This window comes from Plectropomus leopardus, chromosome 4, assembly GCF_026936395.1.
Source record: "Plectropomus leopardus strain MGB_pleo_1.0 chromosome 4, ASM2693639v1, whole genome shotgun sequence".
Taxonomy (NCBI): domain Eukaryota; kingdom Metazoa; phylum Chordata; class Actinopteri; order Perciformes; family Serranidae; genus Plectropomus; species Plectropomus leopardus.
Window position 1 is genome coordinate 34187279 of NC_142179.1, and position 23722 is coordinate 34211000.

At 39.5% G+C, this 23722-nt stretch overlaps 1 protein-coding gene across 1 annotated transcript in view; it reads right to left on the bottom strand.

The window, feature by feature from the left end:
• The window catches only part of zmat4a (zinc finger, matrin-type 4a), a 165518-nt gene that overhangs the window by 30511 nt on the left and 111285 nt on the right, over positions 1-23722 (bottom strand). Inside the window, exon 5 of the mRNA XM_042488865.2 lies at positions 18274-18495. Within this exon, the coding sequence (XP_042344799.2) occupies positions 18274-18495 (222 nt within the window). The remainder of the gene's footprint in view (positions 1-18273; positions 18496-23722) is intronic.

A 23722-nucleotide genomic window follows, 5' to 3' on the forward strand; every position in this document is an offset into this window, starting at 1 on the left:
TTTTCAAATCAAAAGGTCTAAGCCCAAAAGAAGTCACTGTTATTGAACTCCAAGTTGAGTTGAAAGTAGTTTTTGATTTTGTCAAGGAAAGTCTGGACGCAGAAGGTCACTGACAATGCGGCATAATGTGACGGGTCGGTATGAGAACATGTTGGTCTAAGTTGTGTGACTAGTCCACACCTCTGAATTATGGTGTAGATGTCTATAATTTTGACAAAATACAAGTCTATTGCTACTTTCATGTTTTATTAAAAGTGGCAGACTGTAAAGGTAATGTGTACCTGTGGACTGGCTAAAAAGTTATCCAGTGTATCCTTGCCTGTGTTTACATTACTAAATCACTGTTTGAAACCAAAACTGAGTTAAGAGATACATTTTAATCCTTTATTTTAAAAAAAGTAAATATTGTATGGAATCAACTCTGAGTTGCAGTAAGTTACACAATTATTTGAATCGTTTTTGCATTGGATTGTTGGCTGTGTATACATATTGCACCATCTGAGAGGGTGAGATACACACCCCAAAATGGAACAAAAAGTCCCCGTCGCTTCTGCATGCAAACCATTCACTGCACACAGGCACTGATGGAATAAACCACAATCCAATTTCATCGAAAGCTCTTGGAACATGGAAACTGCGAGCTAGTCTATAGCTGGCACACTGGCCTCCATATTGACCCATTCACCAATAAGCCACAGATTGGGGTGCTAAGTTGAGTTATTTGGTTTGCTCCGTAGTAAATCTCTGGTTGTCTCGCAGCTAATTGAGACCTATTGCATGAGCCGTAGGGAGGGAACATGGTGGCAGTATGACTGATCAGCGCTGTAGTTCTCTGTGTGGACTGTTTATGAGCAGGGAAAAAGGTGGTGCAGGTCCAGGGTCCATGCTAAATTAACCAAGCAGCCATCTGCCACACTCAGATGCTGCAGGTTTAGCTCATCCCCTCTCTGATTGCAGCCAGGCGCCCAGGCTGAAAAAGCATATGCTGAATCTGAATCTGTATGAAACAAACTGTTTGGTAAGTTTGCATCTGCGGGATACATTGTAATGGATTGCTTCGTGAAAAGAACTTTCGGAATGAAATCATCAGTCAAACGTGTTTTTAGTCCCTCCAAGCAATGAAACAGGCATGCTCACCAAATCACAGATAAGATTGGTCTCTGAAAATTGGACGCAGTTAGGAAATGGGCAGTAGAGATGTAATATCCTGATGAGTAGAGGCATTAGCTGGGAACAAATGGCTGGCCTTCTGCTGCTCCAATCAGGAGTTTAAAACTGCACCAGTTAGTGTACGAGGGGACGGATTCTGCCCTTTGTTTCCTCTTGAAGAGGACCTTGATCAGCCTGCTATTACGGCATTAATAGATCTATTTTCGGATCAGGGGAGTGGCGAGTATAACACACAGCCAAGAGCAACAGCTTGAGAACAGCAATTGCAAGGCTCTTTAGAGGGAAGAGCTGGAGAGCAGAGGAAGTGAGAAAGAGGGAGACAACGTGCTAAATCACATCTGCCAGAAACGGCTCAGATTAACGGCTGTGATGGAGTCTGGAAAAAAAAAACAATTTGTCTGTCGGGGTGTTTGACAGACCAGACTATGATCTAAATCTAGTGTTTTGGAGTGAGTACTGACAAAAAAGCACTGTGTCTTCAGGCCGCTACATGAAGATCTATGTAAACGTGACTGACAAAAGAGTTGCTGGAAATGACTGAAAACACTGAAAAAGACTGTTTTAATCCATGTTCAATACGTTTTAGTGATACAGAACCAAATCTAGAGGCACAAGTATGTTTAACTATACTTCTTTTTTGTCATTTTTTATCAGAGAATATGTCTTTAGCTGTGCCTGGTTGCGACCAGTGAAATACATCAGAATGCGTACAACTACAAGCTTATGTTTTGTTTATTACAGTTCAAAGCAAACGCAGAGTTTGATGGAATGTTTCATTTAGCCTGTTAATTGGCTAAAGCTTGAGTAAACATTATTCTTTTGTTTTATGAAGCTCTTGTGAAGTCGTAAATAAAGGACTTTTTACTTGGAATGTTTCAATGTTTTTAAAGGTTCTGTTTGTAACTCTGAAGAAGGATAGTTTATTATTGAGTGGTATTCCAGGGTCATCAAATACCAAGGCTTTAAGCTGGTAGTCACACCGAACCACCAACCAAAAAACATGGGTTTTAAACAACCTGGGAATGAGACTGCATCAGTATTGGATGGTCTGAGAATGCAACTCAACAATCAACTGTCTTCCTCCAGAGTAACAGCACTTTAAAAAAATATTTTCGAAGGCTTATTAGTGGATTAGCTCTGATTGTAAAATTTAATTGGTTTCCAAAAACCCTGGCTTTGCCTTAAAGTGCTCAGAATAGCATTTTGTTTAAATAAAACAGAATCCTGCAAACTCACTACTCTTTATTGTCCCTACTTTATTTAAATAAGGCAATCAGTGTCCTTAATTCAACCAACTAAAGACAACTGTTCAGTTAAGTCACAGTAACTTGGTTTACTTAAGTTGATAACACTTAAAAAAAGAGTTAGTTGGACATAACTTCACAAAATTAAGTAAATACAAGTAAATTCTAAGTATATCAAACAAGTACATATAAACTCACTTAAAAATAACTGAAGTGTAACATTTATTTTTACTTAACTTCTTTAAAGACAGTCAGCTTTCTAGATTATTTTAGCCAATTCCACTGTAATTTGGCAATTAAATGGCCATTATCATTGATTATAAGTATTATAAGTATGAGTTAGAGGGGGCCTGCCACACCTACTGCTAGTTTAAGAGGCCATTACCGGGCCATAATATAGGTGTTTACGTTTATTGTTAGGGAGCAACATCTCTTAGTTGTAATGTTATGACGGAACCAAAGGTGGAAGTCAGGTGGAGTATAAAGAGCGGCAAAAAGGATGGTGGACAAGTCCAAACAAACACAGGACTTTCAGCCAGGAGAGCGGGTTCATGTCCTATGTGAAACCAAAAATGACTTATTTAACCCACAGACGGTTGTTTTAACTGAAGTAATAAGATGTTTTTCTGAACCTAACTCACACAGTTTTGCAGCAAGACCCAACAAAAGTGCAAGTGAAACCTAACAAAACTACAACTGTTTGACAGTGTATATTATGCAAACAGATATCTATTAGCATGATAACAGCCTTTGAACCTGTGAGTAGGTGTCCAGTGGACACCCAAAATGGCATTTATGGGCATTAAGCTATAAAATACCAACGTAATAAAAATCACAAAACAGCCCACAAATTGTTTATAAACTAGTTTCCTTGATTAAACCCTGCTTTGCCTCACACCATCAGACTCATAATATTATTGGTTTAAACACTGACAGTCATCCCTAATGAAGTCTATGACTGGCTGGGTAGGGTTAGGTAGTCAACGTTGAAGCAGTGCTCAGCTTCACTGAGCAGCTGACTGCCTAATATTTGCCATATATACTACCATGAAGGCTTGTTCTAATGCAGAGATACTTGCATGAGGACAGCTGATATAATATGAAAACTATAACCGTGCAGAACTGTAAAATAGCAACATTTTAGTAAATATCAGCATCAACTCACAAATATTCTTGTGAGAAAATACCCTGAAGCTTGTGCACAAAAGGTATGAGAATGAGTCTCTTTTTGCACCACATGTGCAAAGGTAATAAAATAGTCTGCTTAATGGAAACCTACTGCAATAACTTACACCACTAACCTTGCAGTATTAGCAGTAAAACATTCTGTCAGTCATCCTTACTTCACTGTCACTGGGGAGAACTTAAACAACCGAGATTTTATAGATTTTTCTCAAGGATAACACATTTAGGCGGATAAAAGCTTTGGAGCGTTTTGTTCATTGGACTCTAATGATGAAAAATGTTTGGAATTTATACCAATTCAATTTCAATTTCTCCTCATGGATGGAAAAAAAAGGAAGGAGTTTTGCTCTTTATGGACTCTTGTTGCAAAACAAGCAACTATTGTAGCACAGATATTAGGCTCTTACGAGACTTTGTGCTATCAAGTGATATATAGTTCCAAGGTTGTGCCCCAGCCACGCCGCATTAAGAAAATCACTTTGTGTTGGTGTTCTAGTGAGCAGTAGTTAATAAAATGAGCTAAATGATATATCATAGCTGAAATTCAACATTTACTATGAATATTTCACAACATAGCTGCTCATTTTCACACAACTCCCACATTCCTTCTCTCCTGCTGTACCAAGAAAGAACAATACGTCAGTGCCCAGAATACACAGTGGCACTTCTTTAGATTTATCATGCTGTCTTAGCATAGAATTAATCATGCTAAGCTCCATAAACTTCTCTTTTACTCTCCTTGTGATAATATTCCACATTTGGATGATGACTTGGGCTGAAATCTCAGTTATTTCTTAGCTATTCTTGCTACTGTGTTCTGTGTTTGTGCTGTTTTTTGAGCAATCTGATTTGATGCCAGTTGCTTTGAGCTGATGTGACAATTTAACTACCCACTATTCACTTTGTTTATGAAAATCGAGGCAGGTGTTTGCAAAGCTAGGTGGTGCAAACCCTGAGAGAAGGATATTGAGGGTGTTTTAAATGTTTCCAAGCAGACTTCACAGCAGCTCAATATCACAGCCAGTGTAGTTCTTGCCAAGAGAAAGCATAAACATTGCAAAAATATCAGACTTAACTGGTATATGCAGGTACAAAGATGGTGCTTTAGATGGCTCCAAAAGCTTTGGTTCGTCCCCTTGGTATTAGGACCCTGTTGCAGTACACAGGAAACCAGAAACAGTTGGTAATGGTGTTAAGTGTTACAGCAAAAGGGGCCACTTGAGGTAGTTTCGGCATCTGATCAGGATGCAACCCTCAAGCTTTCCTATAGAGGTGTTCTGGGCTCGTGCATCTGGTAGAGGGCCCTGGGGTAGACCCAGAGCAGGCTGGAGGGATTCTATATCTTGTCTGGCCTGGGAACACCACGGGGTCCCACAGGAGGAGCTGGAAAGTGATGCTGGGGAGAGCGATGCGTCGAGTGCTTTGCCAGCTGCCCCCATAACCCAGCCCCAGATAAGGGGATGAAAATGGATGGGATGGATGGACGGATGGATGTGCAGGGCAAGTAAACAGCATACAGTACAGTTCAACACTCCAATAACTCTCCATAATGTCCTTGGTAGCCTGGCTGGTTTGGCAGGCAGAACCAGGCCAAGAGGCAGGCGAGTGAGCAGTGGTGTTAGCCCAACAACAGACAGCATGGTAATGCCAAGCAGCCAAAGAAAAACAGGGATCAAGAGCACGGGAGCAGGACTTGAGGTTAGGGACAGAAGGCTGGTGCGTTGACAGGGAGGCATGCAGTGTTGGTGATGAGAAATCAGTCCAGAACAAAGTGTTGGGGGAGCCCTGCATGAGTGGTGAAGAATAATCTGGCAGAGAGACTGTGACGCTAAGGTCTATGCTGGCTGTGTGTAATGAGGAACAGGTGAACTGAGTTGCCTTTATGAAGAGGGCTGGGCTAGTGTTGAGGAGTGAGAAAATCAGAGTGAATGGAAAATTACTGACTGAGAGCTAGGAGAAAAAAAGCAGATGACCAAGACTGCAGAACTGACAGTCCAGCCCGTTCTTGTTCCAAAGTCTTCAAATACCACCTCTTTTCCAGTGATTTCAGCAATCCTGACGCCAAAAGCCACCACAGCTGAGAACACGGCCGGACGGAACCCTTTGCGGTGTAATGATATGGCGGCGGATGGCTGGACGGCACCTCCTGCATGATACGTTATAACACCAGAGGAGCAGTGCTGGTGGAGAATGCAGCTGGACAAAAACCTGTCGCGTTCACATGATACGCCGCTAGACAGCAGTCAGGTTGAAATGCTGGTACAGCTCAATATCAAGAGCACTAGGGCCCCTATAGGGCGGGCTGCAGGGGCAGTGGACGATCTAACAAACCCCGGACTTTCATGCATATATACCCATGGAAGTCCATTGACAAAGCATTATTATGTGATGACTATGGATTAAAACTTGATGGACAATCTCATCATTTTGTTGAAAAGAAACACATCAACAAACAATTGTCCTCAACATGAATATACCCTGCCTCTCACGTGAAGAGCTTTCTCTCTGCACTTTAGACGCAGTTTGTAAGTGTGTGTTGCTGAGCCTGAAACCATCTTCAGGTCCTGTTCAGACAGGAGAAGCACCAGATGCAGATCAGACATGAAGCACGATGGAGGGCTCTTCTGACAGCCATGGTAATGGATGGGAGTGAAAACGCCAGCTGTGGCACAGCGTGGAGTTTAAGTGAGTTTATGTTTTCCTTCATGTATTTTGATTTATATTCACATATTGTCAGCTACTATAGGCTATTAGAAAAAAATGTAATTCATCCAAAGGGAATGAAAGAGCAAGTAATCGTTTTAAACTCAATCACAATTTAAGAGTGTGCAGTTTTCAAATCTCAAGAGTCGATCCCCTGCTATTGGAAGTAAAAGTCAAATGTATTTTTGCCATAAACACAGCTGGAGCATTTTGATCGCTTAGATCAGCATCAAACTCTCCTGGTGGAATCATCAGCCCACCAGATAAACAACTGCGTAAGAAAATGTATAGTTCTTTGATTAAAAAGTCAAAGTGTGTGTACATGTGTGTGTTAGTAAAAAATTCTGGGGAGAAGCTAATGTTTATGTTTTAGGGTGGGAGTAGTTTAAGTAAGTAAACTGATTGATTTAGTTGCTGCTGCCTGAAGCAGATGTTACTCTTAAACTCATGTTATACCTAAAATGAAGCCGTGGTGGTTCCCATGTTTCAGGAATATTCACATCAGGTCAGTTTCTGTATCTGACCTGCTGCCTGTGCCAAACAACATATGCAGCATAGAAATTACAAAAAGAAACTGAAAGATACAGAACCTGAAAAAGTACCATAAGGAATATGGTACCTCGAGCAGAAGAGGTGATGTTTTTTATGTGAGAAGAGGGAGAGGAGGATGATGTTGACAGAAACTGTGCATTTCATCTGTTGAATCAATTTGTGTATATGTGTGCTCTATTTCTAGGAATATAATATATTTTTATATTCTTATTCTTTAAACATTATCACTCACTTAAAAAATAGCATTGCTGTCCATAATGAAATTGCTTATAAATTAGACTTAAACTGTCATCATAGCCTTAAATTACTTTTGGGAAACAAGACCCATACCTGCTATCAGTTTGTCATTATAACACCACCTTTGAAGGGTATTATTGATTGAATATTTTCACATTTTCTACAGAAAACTGCACAAGTTTACTTAAAGGTGAGTTTTCTCTGACTGAATGCTTTTAAAAAAACTCTCTGATATATCAACATCAAGTCTCTGCAGTTATTCATCTCATTCTGTTTAGAACTAGATATTCCGCCACACAGTTGTTTGCCTCTACGTGCCAGTCAAGCTGCACTTACAGGTTACATGCATGTCTGTGGAAACATGGGTGCTTCACACACATCTTTCCCCCCACAGCGCAGGATATCTATAAAATTAGCACAGTTTCAAGGTTTCAAGGTGCCCTTTGACCTTCAACCAACAGATTCTAATCAGTTCTTCAATTCTTGAGTTCAAGTGGATGTTTGTGCCAAATTTGTGGAAACTCGCTCAAAGCCATCTTCAGATATTGTGTTCACAAAAATGAGGTGTAAGCAAGGTCACAATGACCTTGACCTTTGACCTATGACCACCAAATCTAATCAGTACATCTTGAGTCCAAGTGAAGGTTTGCCCCACATTTGAAACCTTCGAGGTTTTCTTGAGAGTTCACAAAAATGAGACATACAAGACATGAAAGACATACAAGGTGACATTGACCTTGACCTATGACCACCAAAATCTATTAGCTCATTGTTGAGCAAATTGAAGAAACTCCCTCAAGGAGCTCTTGAGATATTGCATAAACAAGAATGTGTCTGACATACGGACAGACAGATGGACAACTTAAAACATAGCTCAGAAGACGTTTTCCTTTCACTTGCTTTTCTATTTGACCTGGCCTTCATCATTCATCACAAATCAAATTGTATCATGTTGAAAAAACACAGACCTACTGGAGTAAAATACATAACTGACACACCATTTCATTTACTCTTACATTCTGCAGGCAGCAGAACGAGGAAACACATCAGTGATTTGGTAGTCTTTTTATAGCCATCACCATCTTCTGTCAAGTATCACATACATTTAAAGACCTCTCATGTCAGCTGGCATTATATGGAAAAGGGAGTCACAGACGAATGAGGCAGTAAAAGTAAAGACAAGCTGACCATTCCCTCACATCAACAACAGGCGGCATGTCTGTGTGCCCGAATGTGCTTTCTTCTTACACTGTATACTGTAAAAAAGGACTATTTGTTTTAACTTAGAAAAGTTAGTATCAGGGCTGCCTTAACTGTTTAAGTTGACTGAATTTGAGAATATAAGTGAATCGCTACAAAATTACCTTAATTACTTCAAACTCAGTTTAACTAATTTTTCTAAGGCAGCCAGGACACTAACTTTTTTTTAAGTTAAAACAAATATTTCCTTTTATTTTTTACAGTGTATAGACTGTACAGAATCACACTCTGTCAGAGGAATAGAGTCAGCATAGCTTTAACACAGACACCACTAGGGCTGGGCAATATGGGCTGAAAATTATACTGCAATATTTTTAGGGTTTATCACAATACTCAATATATTTCTCGATATTTTTAAATCTCCTCAAAAGCAAATTATTAATGCTAGAAGACAGAATCGTACATTTCAATTTTTAAATTTTTTTTTTTTACCAAATTGCCTCTTTGATGTGACAATATTGTATAAACGACAAATTGCACTTTGAAAAACTATCAACCCAATTCCATTTTCGGTCAATAATCATTATTTATGTAGCCCTAATGACTAAGTGGGTATAGGCAAGTATAAAACAAGTAGAACTGTCTGATGTTGGGAAAAAGTTAAGAAAAGTACATCAAGTGACTGTAATATAAACTTAAAAATCAGGATAAAACACAATTTATTCCATATCTGGACAAAAAAAAAAAAAAAAAATTACGTGAGAGGATATTTTGATACGATCTAATATCTTTATATTTCCCTACCCTTTTCATCTTGAAAAGGCCAAGTTAATCTGCCAAATCCCATTAATATCACTCTATTCACTCAGCAGTGGTCCTTGTCATCATTAGTTCTCATGATGCTGCACTTGTCAAAATAGCAACAAAGTCAAAAAGTCCCAATCACAATTTTCCTTCAGATCAAAATATGCTGTAACACAACTCAGAAATGGAATGGCTAATCCCAGTGGGAATATATACTAACCACTTAATTTTGTTTTTAATACGCTCTTGTCAGCTTTACATAATTAAATATATAATATTATAATCTCTGGCAAGAAAAAAGAAGACAGTTAGATGTATCTAATGTCTGCCGTTGTTGAAAATCACGTTGAAGTACACAGCCTGAGTAAGAATGTTGAATAAAACAAGGGAAACGACAGCCTGTATATTTTATGATTCGGTGTTCACTGCTAGAGACTAAACAGAAAATGACAGAGCTAATTTAACTTGAGTGTGTATAATGTCACACTTATGCAAAGTTAATGCCCAACTAAGGACCAAAAATAATGTTTCTGACATCCACCAAACCCCAGCCCTTTATATAAAAAGCAGTTGGCCCATTCATTAAACTGGCAGCTAACAGTCAACTGAAACGAGCCGTCTGCTGTCCGGCTTTAAAGCGTCTGCTTGTCTGTCACTGTCAGGTATCAGAGCAAAACCTGGGAGGGTTTTCACTCTGCAGAACAGATGCACAGGCTGCAGGTCCTGTTTCATTTAGCTGCAGCCTAGAGACAGAATGTAGGAAGATAAAAGAGCCCACGTCTGATGTTTCAGCCTCTTATAGGACTTCCATTATATCCCTGTGCAATAAAGAGAATTAAGTAGCAATCATTGCTTTGTAGTCCTCTACTTTAAGATAACTGCAGTCACCAGGTGCCCTCATTACCCAGGCCCGAGTCAGAATTAGACTCATTATTTTACCTTTATACCTTAAAGGAGATAAATGTTTGATACTTAAAAGACAGATTTGGTATTCATTATGAACTCAAACTATGATTTATTCATCTGTATAGGCACATACTTAAATGAGGGTTTTATGAGTTAATTTAGATTGAATATGTTGACTTTACATATTTTTTTTATTTTCTGTGTTGACAAATTTTGCAGATATGAAGAAATCTAGGGCTGACTCATAACTATACCCATTGACTCAGATTTGACAGTTAAATACAAATATTGGACAAATTGTTGATGGGTTGTAAATATGCAACAACATTTTTTGCCAACACAAGATATCAAACAAAAGCCAGAACAGTTTCGCATTAAGTTGCTGTGAGCTTTAAATTCACCACTTCTAAGCAGAAGGTCTCTCCTCCTCTGTGCCGCTGCAGCATATCTGCGGCTCCCAGATACCAAAGAGTAGCAATTAAGTCAAGAGCACTCACTCTGCAGAGAAAGAAACAAAAAAAAAAAACCCAACTGCTCAACTTGAAGCAATCTCAGTCAACTGAGGGTCTCCATCTGATACAAATCTCCAACTCTCATGGGGCAGATTTGTTTGATCTTTGTCTCCTTAAAATGCTGTCAATCACAGCTCTATCAGACCCCTACCACCCCCTGCCTTAATGAAGCAACATAATATCTGTCCAACCCGGACTAGAGCCCATACAGCAGTTGTTTTTAAACAGCTGTTCAGGATTAAAAAACAGATGTTCCACAGTAAAAAATATATTTTACTAAAGTTAAACTTACAAGCTAAAGTCAACCCAAGCCTTTTCAGTGCAGTAACAAACATTTGGGACACAATTTTAGACATGTGCCTTCTCCAAAAAATGTCCAAAAACTGTCATATGCCTTATATATCTTACATAGGGATTGTACAACATTCTCCTCATTAAAACTACATTGGGTAACTTTTATAAAAATAGCTTTTGTCATATTTGCCTAATGTGACCCTGTACTCTAAAAGAAGAACAGGCAGTGCTGATCAAATATGGATCAATATTCTGTTTCAAATTTTAGTGCCCTTTAGTACCCTTTAGCAGTAACATGATAATTTTTTTTTTTTTGGGCTTGCCAGTCTCCAACATGATGGCTGGGTCACAAACCCCCCTTACTGAGAGACAGTAGTTGTGATGGGTTTAGAGCAACAAGGCTTACAAGCTACATTAAGTATGACATTACATATAAGGTTTGCATTAAAAAAATCCTGACAAGTAAAATTGCTAAAAATTTGTTAATTGTTCATCATTTCCCTACTTGCAGCTGTCAACTAATAATTATGCATCACCAGACTTCATGTGTTTACATTCTGTAGACTGTATGACAGACATGCTCGGTCATTTGGATGACATCATCTGTTTTAAAATACTCACCGGTGTAAGAAAAAGGACTTATCGGATATGCTGGATGGTATTAACTCGATATTGGCAATTAAGTGCATCAGGTCTCTGCCATTAAAAGCTATTCACATAAAACACTATTTCATTAATGTTATTATCAAATTTAGTTTTTCAGTCAGTGACGACGGACCTCTGAGTGCCTTGTGTTACCTCACATTAAAATAAATCCAATAAGTTCCAAACGGTGACGCTTACAGATTTACAGAAATGTGGTAAGAAGAGAGCACTGATATTGGATTGGTTCTCCTTAGAAACTCTGAGTTGAGGAATTAGTATGAGGAGAGAAAAAGTTGGATCGATGCATCGCTAATGAGAAACACTGCTGAAGTAAAAGCTCAAAAATAAGTTTAAAATATCTTTAAAACAAGACGATTCCAAGGTAAAATTCCCTTATTTATCTTAATTTCAGGAAAATTAAATCAAATTATTTTAGGGGGCAGGACACCATCATCTCTTTTAAATCGACTGTGGTGATAACCATGGAAAAGTGCTTACACAATCTCTCCACATTGGTGCCTTAATGGACTATCAACCGCAAATTCATTTTCCATCCCATTTACAATTCTGCAAACATTACAGTCCTTAACTGTTACAGTTAATGAAACATCTCATCTCCACACTATTCACTCTGAATGAGCTTCCGATTTAAGAAATCAGACTCTGGATCCAACTGAGTGTTGGACCCTTTTGCAAATGAAGAGTTATTGGAAGTAAAATGTGACTTGCTCTGTCATTCTCAGTTGCATTGATCCTGAAACGTATTATGAGTTTAATACACCGTTGAAAAGAGGGGATTCTAAGCTTTCTAATGATATCATCTTTCCAAATATTAAGCACAATATGTCACAGTGCATGATGAATGTCAGCAGGAAATGATTAAGAAAAAAAAAGGCCGTCGAAGTTTGTAGTCGTTTGTGGTGGCCACAAAGATATATGACAGGGCCAACTAACCTTTCAAACTGGTAGATGTACTGGGGTGAAAAATGCACAGAAAAGCAAGGGTACACTGATTTTGTAGCCTAAAAGGTAACGAAAACAAGCACACCCAACAGCACAGAGCAGAAATATGAGAAAATATTGTTTGTGTGGGAAGAACTGAGGTCCATTTGACAAATGAAGTTAGCATACAGCAGACATTCTCAAAGTGTACATTTCCTACTTAAAAAAAAGTTTTATACTTATCAAAAATTTGTTAGTTTTGTGGAATATAGTCTATCTGGAGACTGTTACAGCAATCCTGGCCTGAGATTTAGCCTTAAATGTAATCGTTTCCCTGTTTGACACTGTTGTCATGGCAATGTTGACAGCCGGCAGCATAGCCTCTGTGCATGGGGCACCTGCTCTACCAGGTGAGCTACTGGGCGCCCCAGGATATGTACAAATTTTAGTGCATTACCTTTCCTAGAAAATTGTACAAACACTGCATGAGAACAGTCCGACAAAAACCCACATCGATCGATGAAGGGTCGTACACGATTCTGATGGAGCATGCCACGAATGCAAAAGCAAAATCAAAATGACTTAAAGCCATTTGAAAGAGTAAAGGTGAGCACTACCATCAATTTTACAGTGTGCTGCAAAAGTAAGGCCATATTTTCCATTACACTTTGGTGAATATACTGTACTACTGCAAGCCTTTCTGTATATACAGATAGCCATGAAACTTTTAAAGACCTCCTTTTAAAGTTTTTTTTCTATCATGAGGGAGTCAGGACTAAGAGCTGGCTGGGTGGCAGGTGCGTTTGACCCCTGAAGAGTCCTCTTCTCTACAATTCAAACACAGGTACAGTGGAGTCCTAATGGCCTGCCCAGGCCTTTACACTCTCTCTATCTTTTCCTCTCTCATTTCTTTGCCCTCAATGTCCCATAGCTGCACAGTGCTGTATACACAACAACAATATGCAGACGTCCTCTTTTATGGGAGCTGCTGAATATTTCATCACATCTTTGGAGTCAGACTGCACATTTTCTCAGCACGGTGAGAAGTGGACTGCGCTGGAGGTCAGGCGGAGGGAATGGCAAGCAGGGGACAGGAAAAGAGAAAAGATGATACTGGCAAAAAAAGATGTGGAGAAAGATGAAAAGCGGAAATACAGAGAAGAGCTAAGCAGAAGCCGTGCAGCAGCAGCATCCTCTGCCTCCCCTCTCTGTCCCAGCTGCGTGGCTGCCTGCTACGCCTGCTGTGGTCCCATTCCCGTCTCCACAGGCTCGCAGTGCTGGTTTTGCCTGATAGGATGATTTGCCACTTCATTAATAATTGATAATCGCCAGAAAGAAACGCTCATTAGCCCAAGTGCTGAATAGTGCAGCTAGCACGCTGACATTCGCAGCCTCTCCATAATGACTGTGTTGATGCTGGCGCATCCGTCTCCTCCTAACACACAATGCAAAACAGGAGTTGTGCAAAAGAAGTGAAGCCAAAGACAGGGATGACTTTCAGTATGAGATGATTGGTGGAAGGGCATTTTATGTAGAACTATAACTTGCAGGAAAGTGCTCACTCCACAAGAAATGCTTAGTGTTTTTAATTAACTATATTCAAACAATTCACAGTGATGTTTCCAGCATCACCACCTCTGTCTCTACTCATTTTGAAGATCAATACTCAGCTGCAGCTTTTCAGACTAATAAATACACGATAGAAGCCTACAAAATGTTGTGAAAAAGTAATATCTATCTTTCTTATTAAATTCACACCTTTTGTTATTTACTATCTCGGTCACGGAAGGCTGACAAGGCTTAATTGCCTCATTAACTCATTATAAAAAACACTTCATTAAAACTGGACTGAGATGAGATAAAACTCACCTAAACCATCTTGGTTATTCTTGCTAGTAATTTAGTTAGTAAGTCCACTGTTCCAAAAATCACCAGCTCCAGTTTGGTCCAAATAAATCCTTAATTCACCAAGTTAGATATAAAAAAAACATGGTCTCTCTCTGCCTGCTGACCACCAGCTGTTGCAGTCCTGTAACTTCTCCCCTCACCACTAGGTGTTGTGGTGTCTTTCAGCTCAGCTGCTGTGCACTACATACAATGAGTCTAATAGAAAGAGAAGAGCCTGTATTTATGACGTTATTGAAAAACATCTTCAGGAATTTCTAAATACTACGTAATACTCTGATGCCGCCTAGGACTATTTTGCTCCCTTTTATTGTCAGTCCTGTGTGATTGAACTACATCCAGCTCTGAAAAAGCACATCCACTGCATTTTGAGTGTTAAACTCTTGATGACCTATTGCAGAATAGTACACTCGTTAAGGTACAGATCTCTACAGGCGGACTTTCAATTCAACAATTCTTCTATTTCCAACAGATGTGCCACAGTGTTTCCCAGAAGATATGATATGATTATGACAATTAATGTATTTTTAATAACTTAAATACAGCCACAAATGATCCATGTCATTCATCACTGGACTTTTAAAAGTATCGACCTTGTCTGCTGGCTACAGCACAACAAAGCAGGGATGAACAACAATAATGATGATTAATTGCCTTGAATTGCCTGTGCTCGAAAATTGCTATTTAAATTAGTGTAACTTGCCTTGGTCAAAACAGACCAAAAAACATTTAACTACTTACTTACTCCTGGTTAAGATACAAATATCTAGAAAAATGACCAACAAACAAAATCTGGAAGTCTACAACACAAGTCTACAACAGTGGGATTGGCCCTCCATGCTTTATACTCAAGATTGCTGTAAAAAAGAGAAACAGTTGAGATTTCATTTCGTATTGTGCCTGACTTTAGTAGATCATAACATATCGGACATGGAATAAGTATGCAGATGCTCCGGTTCAAATGAGATGTCAGTTTTTGAGCCAGAACAAAGGCAAAAATGCAGCCTTGCTTGATTATTTGTGCCAAGACGAAAAACCAAACAAACAAAAAACACAAGCTGCCCCTACCAGCTGTTTAAGAGGAGTGAGGATTCAGCTGTCAATGACGGTATAAAACTGTCATCAAAACAGGTTTTTCAACAATTATGAATCACCACAACCACAAAAGGTCCCTGTGCATAGTCATAATGTGCACACAGAATATTAGGCTGACTGGTCCAGTAGTTTACAAGATTAGCTGCAGAAAGATACACACATGCGTGCGCGCGCAGGTGTGTGTGTTTGTGTGTGTGTGTGTGTGTGTGTGTGTGTGTGTGTGGGTGTGTGTGCTTTTATTCCAATTCACATCGATTCTGAATCAGAATAAAAGCTTTGTAACCTTTAATGGTCCCAGTGGAAATTGTGGCACTTTGTATACATACTGTATGTGCGGATATGTAAAGGGTATCCGTATTAAAGCAGGTATACCTTACTGATACTGATTTATCTAATGTGTTATTCAAAGACATGGTGCAACTGGGTTGGAACTCTGTTGGAATGGGATTTAAACTGTGCCAACATTTAGTTATAGACATTATCATTTGCTTTGTTTTATTGTATAAACTGAGAAGAATAATTATTGAACTATAATGCTGAGTAATGACGCTGCCCAGCCATGGGCCAAACTTACTGTACTTGAAACAGACATCACGTACCCAAAATCTCAAGGCAGCATGACAAAGCCGAACAGACTGCAACGATTCGATTTGCCCTCAACCAGACACAGCACACCTACAGGCATAAAGAACCAATCAGGCCCGCCGTTAGGGGTCCGTGTCCAATCAGCTGTGAGGACTTGTTTTATCCCATTTGCTGCGGTCACGCGCCAATACCCTTTATAACACCTCTGGGCTCCCTCTGCTCGTCTGGCAGCCAGCCCTCCACCGGCTGGAATAATATTGCGTAATTGTTATTGACATATTGTGACTGGGAGAGGATAAGCAAGAACGTTCTCTCCGCCTCCTCTGTAAAATTAACAGCTTGTGACATGCTGGTGGACTCAAGGAGTCAAACTGACAGCTCGAGTCAAAAGGGCTGCCAGTAGAGGACTAACACATGATCAGAGGTCTTTCCAAATGTAACGCTGCTCTTTCTGTCACTAATCAACATTATTTGGCAAGTGATCAGCATCAGCAATGACCACTTAACCCTTTCAAACATCAAAGGAATCAAATCATTTTGATTCCTTTCAAAAACACTGGGGGAAGGTAAGACGCTACTTGAAAAAAATGGCCCAAAACTGGCAAGAAATTGCATTAAAAAAAAATGTAATTATAAATAAACAAGTTTTAAAAGTATTAAAAAAACACTTTTAAACTGGACATTTTTCCCTATATTTTGGATTATTTTCTTAAAATCCTTCCCCTTTTATTAGGGACAATTTTTCTGAGTTGTGGGGACATTTCTTGCCAAGTTGGACATTGCCTTTTTTCCTGTGTTTTTGAAAAAAAATCAAACCAGTTAGCTCAATTTTTGAGAGGTCATATAGATTATAAGACGTGTCTGAATGCAGCATGAAAAAAATGATGGTGATCCAGGTTTCAGAGGGTTAAACATTCTACCTGTCCTCTGACCGTGACTGAGGCAGAGTAGCAGATAGTAAAGGTTTTACCATAACTTCAAAGCCTCTGGGAACCCAAATCACCAAAACATTTCATTTTAATATGTAATTTAGGGTCTGACATGCATAACAAAGAGCATCAACTGATCAGACATTAGACTCAATCTAAATTTGAAATATTGACATTCTAAATTTTCAGTCGGTTGATTTTTCCGTGGTTATCCACGACCCAGACACGTCATATGGATAAAGCCAATCAAAAATTTAAAGTCAGAAGTCAGTTGATACTTATTTAATATGCCAAACTGAAATCCCTCAACACTCCCATCAAAAGGGTACATTCAGAAACACTCACTGAATACTGGAGCACACCGGGAGTGTCAGAGCGACTCTGGACACTGTGTGTGGGGAGAAGGAGCAGCAAAGCACTGAACAAAGTGAAACCATTTGTTTATCCATAGAAAAACAGAGCAGTCCATGGCTTCAAACAGCAGCTCTCTCATTTTAGTGCAGAGCGTCAGATTGGATTTATGAACGCAGCCAGAGTCAGAGGGCTGGAACAGATAGGGCTGTACCACGCAGACTCTGCTTTGCTCCATGGTCGTCATGGAGATGAGAGACAGTTGACAAAGGTGGGATCCAAGAAGGTGTCAATCAAAAGGCGATGTGCCACGACCACACAGTCTGGATAAATGCTGTTATCCTCAAAACAAGCTTTTTTCAACTCAGTTTTCTAATAGTTTGGAACATTTGTTGTCACACAGTTTTTTGTAGATACTTAATGAAAAAACTAAACTTTGACATGATATGTGCATTCTCACAATTTCAAACAACATTTCCAGAGGCTGACCAATGACCAACGTATCATGTAAAAGGAGACTGGTTGTAAAGAAACCACAGAGAATAATCACCAACTCCCCTCAGCTCTACAGAGTGTTTTAGGGTCTTTCAGCTCTTTGTTTTGATTTTACAACCCCCGATTTTACAGTTGTGGTTCAGTCTCAATGCTTTAATTAACCACATTTCCAGCTACTTTCAGTTTTAAAAAAAGCTCCCTGCACACTACCTGCTAAGCACCAAACAGCCAGACAAAGTTAGCAATGAGCTGGTAAACATACAGTAGCTGAGTATTATCATCAAGAGAGACGGATATTTCTGAGTAAGTGGAGGAGACCAAAGAAAGACGAACAAGGAAAGATGTTGCTATACATCAGGTGGCCAAAACCATAACTCCAAATGACCCTCTGTGTCTGCTAGCTGTCTAAGTAGAGAGCTGTTTACTAACTGTACTAACTACTCACTCTTCAGAAATGTTTTCATCAAAACATGTCGAATATAAAAAAAAATATTTCATGACTTCAGCAATGCTCCTTACCTTTCATCTCTCCCATGTCCAGGGTTTTTCCCAGCTGCTCCAGCAGGTCTGCTCTGGCAGCGTTCTTCTTGTGCTTTTTGCCATCATAATGTTGCTGAGCCATGCCGGGGTTGTTGAACCAGGCATTGCATAGCTGGCAGTAGCGGTCCGAGTCTCGGCGCTGTCGCGGGGAGGTCATGGGAGACGTTTCTGGGGAGCTCTTTACAGGACTGGGGGACGCCTCTGAAGGAAAAATAAAACACAGAAGTGAGGGCTTTTAAGGGTTCAAAGGGTGACATCTGCCTCAGTGAGTCAGAACAGAGTAAATCATCAACGTCACCAAATAATTTTTCACATTCACAAACTCTAATTTCCACTAAATGCTCACAGTAGAGCTGGGCTGTGATTAAGGAGAGCGGCGCTGCAACACTCAAAGGGTGAGATGGTGAATTGGAAATGGACTTACATTTTATGGCGCCTTTCCTGTCTTCCGACCACTCAAAGTGCTTTTACACTGCATGCCACGCTCACACACATTCACACAGTGGTGGCCGAGGCTACCAGACAGATAACATTAGCGTGCTTTCTTAGTATTAAGTGTAATATTAAGAAATGTTTTTTTTAAGAACCAGCAATATCAGCACTGATGCTAGGCTAGTTATACCTCATTTTAAAATGACTTTTCATCACACTGTACCTGCATCATCAGCTGCTATTAGGATTTTATTCACTCATCTTGTCAAATTGTGTTGTATATTCTTAACTTGCACACAATCAACTATATTTTGTGTCTTTTAATTCTAATGCTGTTTATTACGGGTTTTTTAAAAAAATATATATTTTAGGATGTCTTTTAACATCAGGCAAGAGAGTACCGATGGACATTAGCTCCCAAGCTAACTCTGGTACATTTAATGTGGATTAATGTATATTGTTCCTTCTTAATTAAATAATTTACAAATTACAGACTGATGGCACAATTTGGGGGTCAGTATCTTGTCCATGAATACTTCAACACTCCCAACGCAGGAGCCACAAATCAAACCACAGTTTTCCAAGCAGGGGACAACCTGATTTAGCTCCTGAATCACAGCCTCCCCGGATGGATAAAACACGGTTCAATTTCAGTAAAATAAACAATTAAAAAAAAAGAAAAGGTCTGATTTGAATGTGCTTGATGATAGCCAACACCGATCCATTGAAATATATCCAGAATGGCCATGATAATGATCCTACGGATCTGTTTGGGTCATCCCTTCAAATTTATCTTGTTTTTAATGTGAATTATACTTTGATAACCAATGCTAATTAGCTATTATAACATTCTGCTACCCTTTGCCATCTTGCACCCTATTAGAGTTATTTCACTCTTAGAATTGCAGTTGGCTGTTTCACAGTTAATAGAATGTAAAATTCTTGCAATGTAAATATAATATAACAAATATTATTTTGGCCAAAGTGCTCACAGTGGAAACTGAGGAAGGTGGCCACCCTTACACTGTCCATGCTTCAAGTTTCAGTGTGTCGGACTTAAGGGGATACACTGGCAGAAATGGAATGTAATAAAGGGAGCAGGGTCTTCATCTACAGAGATCGCATACATGTTGCACCATTTTCTTCTAGCTACTAGGCTTGATAAAAATAGTTTTACTGAATGCTGCCTTAAAACATATTTCTTTAAAAAACTTAACGAGAATGCAGACTACTAATGGCATGCCAACACAGCCTAAAACAAAAGTTGACTTCTTAAAGTGGAGATTTGTAGCCAGCAGACAGAGAACAATGTGCAGGCTTTAATGAGCACTGATCAGCGGCAATGTAACAGCGAGTGCGGCCCCTGCCACTGCAGCCCCCTGAATAACAGGCTGTTATCTCCATTAAATGCCTGAAGAGGAAAACCTAAATTCTACTTGGCAAACGGATTAAAGAGCCTGCTCTCCTCGTGGCTGACCACTTGTGCCTTCATGCATGGATGACGGCATTAACCCTGAACCAGTGCTGCGGCGCACTGAGCGCCCCCCAACCCCGACACAAAACGACACTATCAGCTTATTCAGCTTTAACCCTCCAATGCTCGGTTCACCCTAAGTCAACATTTAAGTGTTGTCCCATTACGTTCCATTACACCAGTCAACATACCAAAGTGGCAACTCTAATGAACCACATAGGAGCGAGAAACCATACACTGTCAGCACGCTGCGCCCTGTTTAAACTGCGAGCTCAGCCTTCAGGGAGCCGAGCCACAGGCACAGCACACTTTACATTTGCATTGTACTTTACATTCAGCACTTGGCTGATGCTCTCATCCACACCAACCCTCTATTATGTACGATCTGAATCTGTGACTTTGTGCTTATAGGTTGACCTCTCCAGCTAATAGGCCAATGTAAACTGTCAGACTTAATTTAATCCCCGCAGCGCCCTTTTCAAAGAGACCAGAGGTCGGATGCAAAACAGGAACCTCGGAGCTGTTTGGATTTAATGCCTTGCTCAAAGGGAAGCAGCTTTGAGAGTATTCAGTACACTTCAACAACTAAATCCAAGGAGTCATACCAGCCATTATATATCCAGCCTACCCACTAAGCTTCAGAATGAAGCAGCCGCACACACAGCAGGCCACCCAGCTGCTATTTTGCCAGTCAGTGAGAAAACTACAGTTGGTAACTTGACATATACAGAGAATTAAGTGCGATTCCAAATCAAAGCTGCTTGGACACCTCTGGCATATGAGACAGAACCTGAAAGCACAGCTCTTGGTTTCGACAATAACATTCAGGCAATTACCTCGTGGAGCAGAGAGAGGCATGACAGAATGTAAAAGAGAGAATTTAAAGGCTGTGAGAAACTCAAAGAAGGTGAAATATTTACTGTTGGTGGAGATGACAAAGAGGTAGTTACTGATTCCCCAAATAACAACTTAACTTCACGCTGTGCTTTCTGTTTTCTGTGTCAAAGAAAACAAGGTGACGCACAGAACTTGACAAGATTTATAGATATAGGTATAAAGATATATAAACAAAGCAAACCAAATGACAATTGTTAATATTTTGCGGTAACTTTCACTTAAATTAATATAATTACAGAGAAATTAAAAAGAAATTAAAAGAGAAGAGAAAGTAACAGCAACACCAATAATAATAATAATAATGAAAAATAAGTAATAAAAATGGGATACTAGGGAGTAATTAAAAATAAAAAAAATAATAATTTAAAAGATAAATATTACTATCATTATTAATAGTAGAAGCCATAGCGCTGTTGTCATTATAATTGTAATCACAATTACAGTTCTGATTAACATCATCATAATAGTGCTACTCCTATCACTACTACTACTACTAGTACTAATAATAACAATTAATATTATTACTATTGCCAAATCTAGCTTTCCGACAGAAGGTTGCTAATTACTAATATCGCCACTAAAACTAAAAAATTTAGTAGTGACTTCAATTCACAAATCAAGGCTGTTCTCCAAGATACCACCTAAGTTGTTCTTACAAGCAGAAAATATGACTTATTTATATATTTCTTGAGCGGTGACCTCTGATGGTCAAGGAAATATACCAGGAGCAAAGAGGAAGTCAGGCAACAAATAAAGAGCAATAAAATCCACCTCAGGACCTCTGGACGGTAGGGAAGAAACAAAAAAGAAAAAAGAAAATACCGGTAAATTTGGGTCAATCTTGGTAGCTTGGTACTCAGTCTTGGGTACATGTAGCACCGACCAAGTAATGAGTAAAGATAATCCACCATCCATGAGTAAAGAAAAACACAGTCACACCCCCAAAAAAGGTATGATTCTGACTCAGATTTTAAAAATTAAAAAATTAAAAAAATGGGGTCAGATTTTATTGGGCTGTAACCTAAGAGAGTGGAAGATAATTTGTTTCATCAGAAATACCAACCATTCAGGACACAGGGGCCCTCAGAGTTGACCCATATTAGAAAACCACCTAACCTAGAAACTCCAGCGGCACAGAATATTGCTTTTTATCATCACTGCAATGTCAACTTTTTCAATAGCACTTTGCAAAAAAATAAAAGCGATATTGTGATCAAGGAATTTTTTTAGCAAGCTGAAAGTGAGTATCAGAAACCTATCACTTTAGAATACAGCTATCACTTTTTTTTTAATTGGTACCTTTATATTCAATTTAATTTACAAAAAGGGGGGCAGAGTGTCCAAAGTCATGTCCTGAACTTTGTTCACCCACCAGTCTGTAACTTCTGTGTGTACAGGACCGTCCTAGACTGGAATAAATCTTTGAGATACAATATTTGTAAGAAAAATGTTGATTTTTTTTGAGGATCTATTGGTGAAATATCTTGTGTTAAAAATGCCAAAAAGTTGAGAGTGAAGAGAAAATGAGAGGCAAAGACAAGAAACTGAATAATTTCTGCAAATACTCCGGAATTAAAGGCACTGAGCAAAAATCATTTATCATCATCAGCACGACCTCTCCGTACAGTTTTCTTCCTCCAGCGAAGTGTAATCACACTGATTTAATATTCTTACTGCTCTTACAGCACAGTGTCCCGGCCGTCTGTCTAGCAGCCCACCGGTTTTACCAAAAGTATTTACGTTCAATCCGAGGTGACAGACTCCTCATTCATATCAGGCTGTGTTATTGCACCACGGCTCTCCAGTCTCATAGATAACCCAGCAGGCGCATAAAGGAATGCAACCTTTTTTCTGCCATTTAGTGCATCATTAGAGCCGTACTGTTTAACACCCCTCTGTGCTTTGATATTGGGTTCAGCTCAGTTCAGAAGGCGGGGCTCATTGCCATAGCCGAGAGGCAGATGGCGTCGACTCGGAGGGGCACCTGCTGCGTAAAGGACACTTTAAACTCGGTGAAAAGGCCCTCGCTTCTCTATATTATAGGTTTAAGCGTCAGCAAGATAAAAGACGCGCCTTATTTTTCTGAATTCATGAGCTTTGGACACACAGCGCTAAGCACCGAGAACACACTAAAAAACCACTCGGAGAGGACTGTAAGCTTTTCCCTGAAGCCTTACAATTTTTTTTGACATTGATGTCTGAGAAGAACATTTTTTGGGGAGAATCATCAGTACACCAGGGTATGAATCATCCGAGCCTGATGGTCTTGATTTATCATCATCAAGTCAAGGAGACAGTACACATGCCACATTTCATAATGGCAGCCTTGTAGCTGGTTAGTCAGAGGACACACACACACACACACACACACACACACACACTCTGCAGCAGTTTATTGGCCTGATAGGCTTTCTGCTGTATGACCAGATGTCAGTTTGAAGGGATGTGCCTGTTGGTTCAGATTGTAAAAAGGAGGAGAGATTGAAGCAATCTCGCACACAGACTCACAATGCAGCATTTCTACACCTCTACAGTGTCAGCTGTAGTTGAAAGTAACCCAATTTTGCAATAGGACTTTTGAAGTTAAATTTTATCACTAGTAGTAGTAGTAGCAGGTACGCTAAA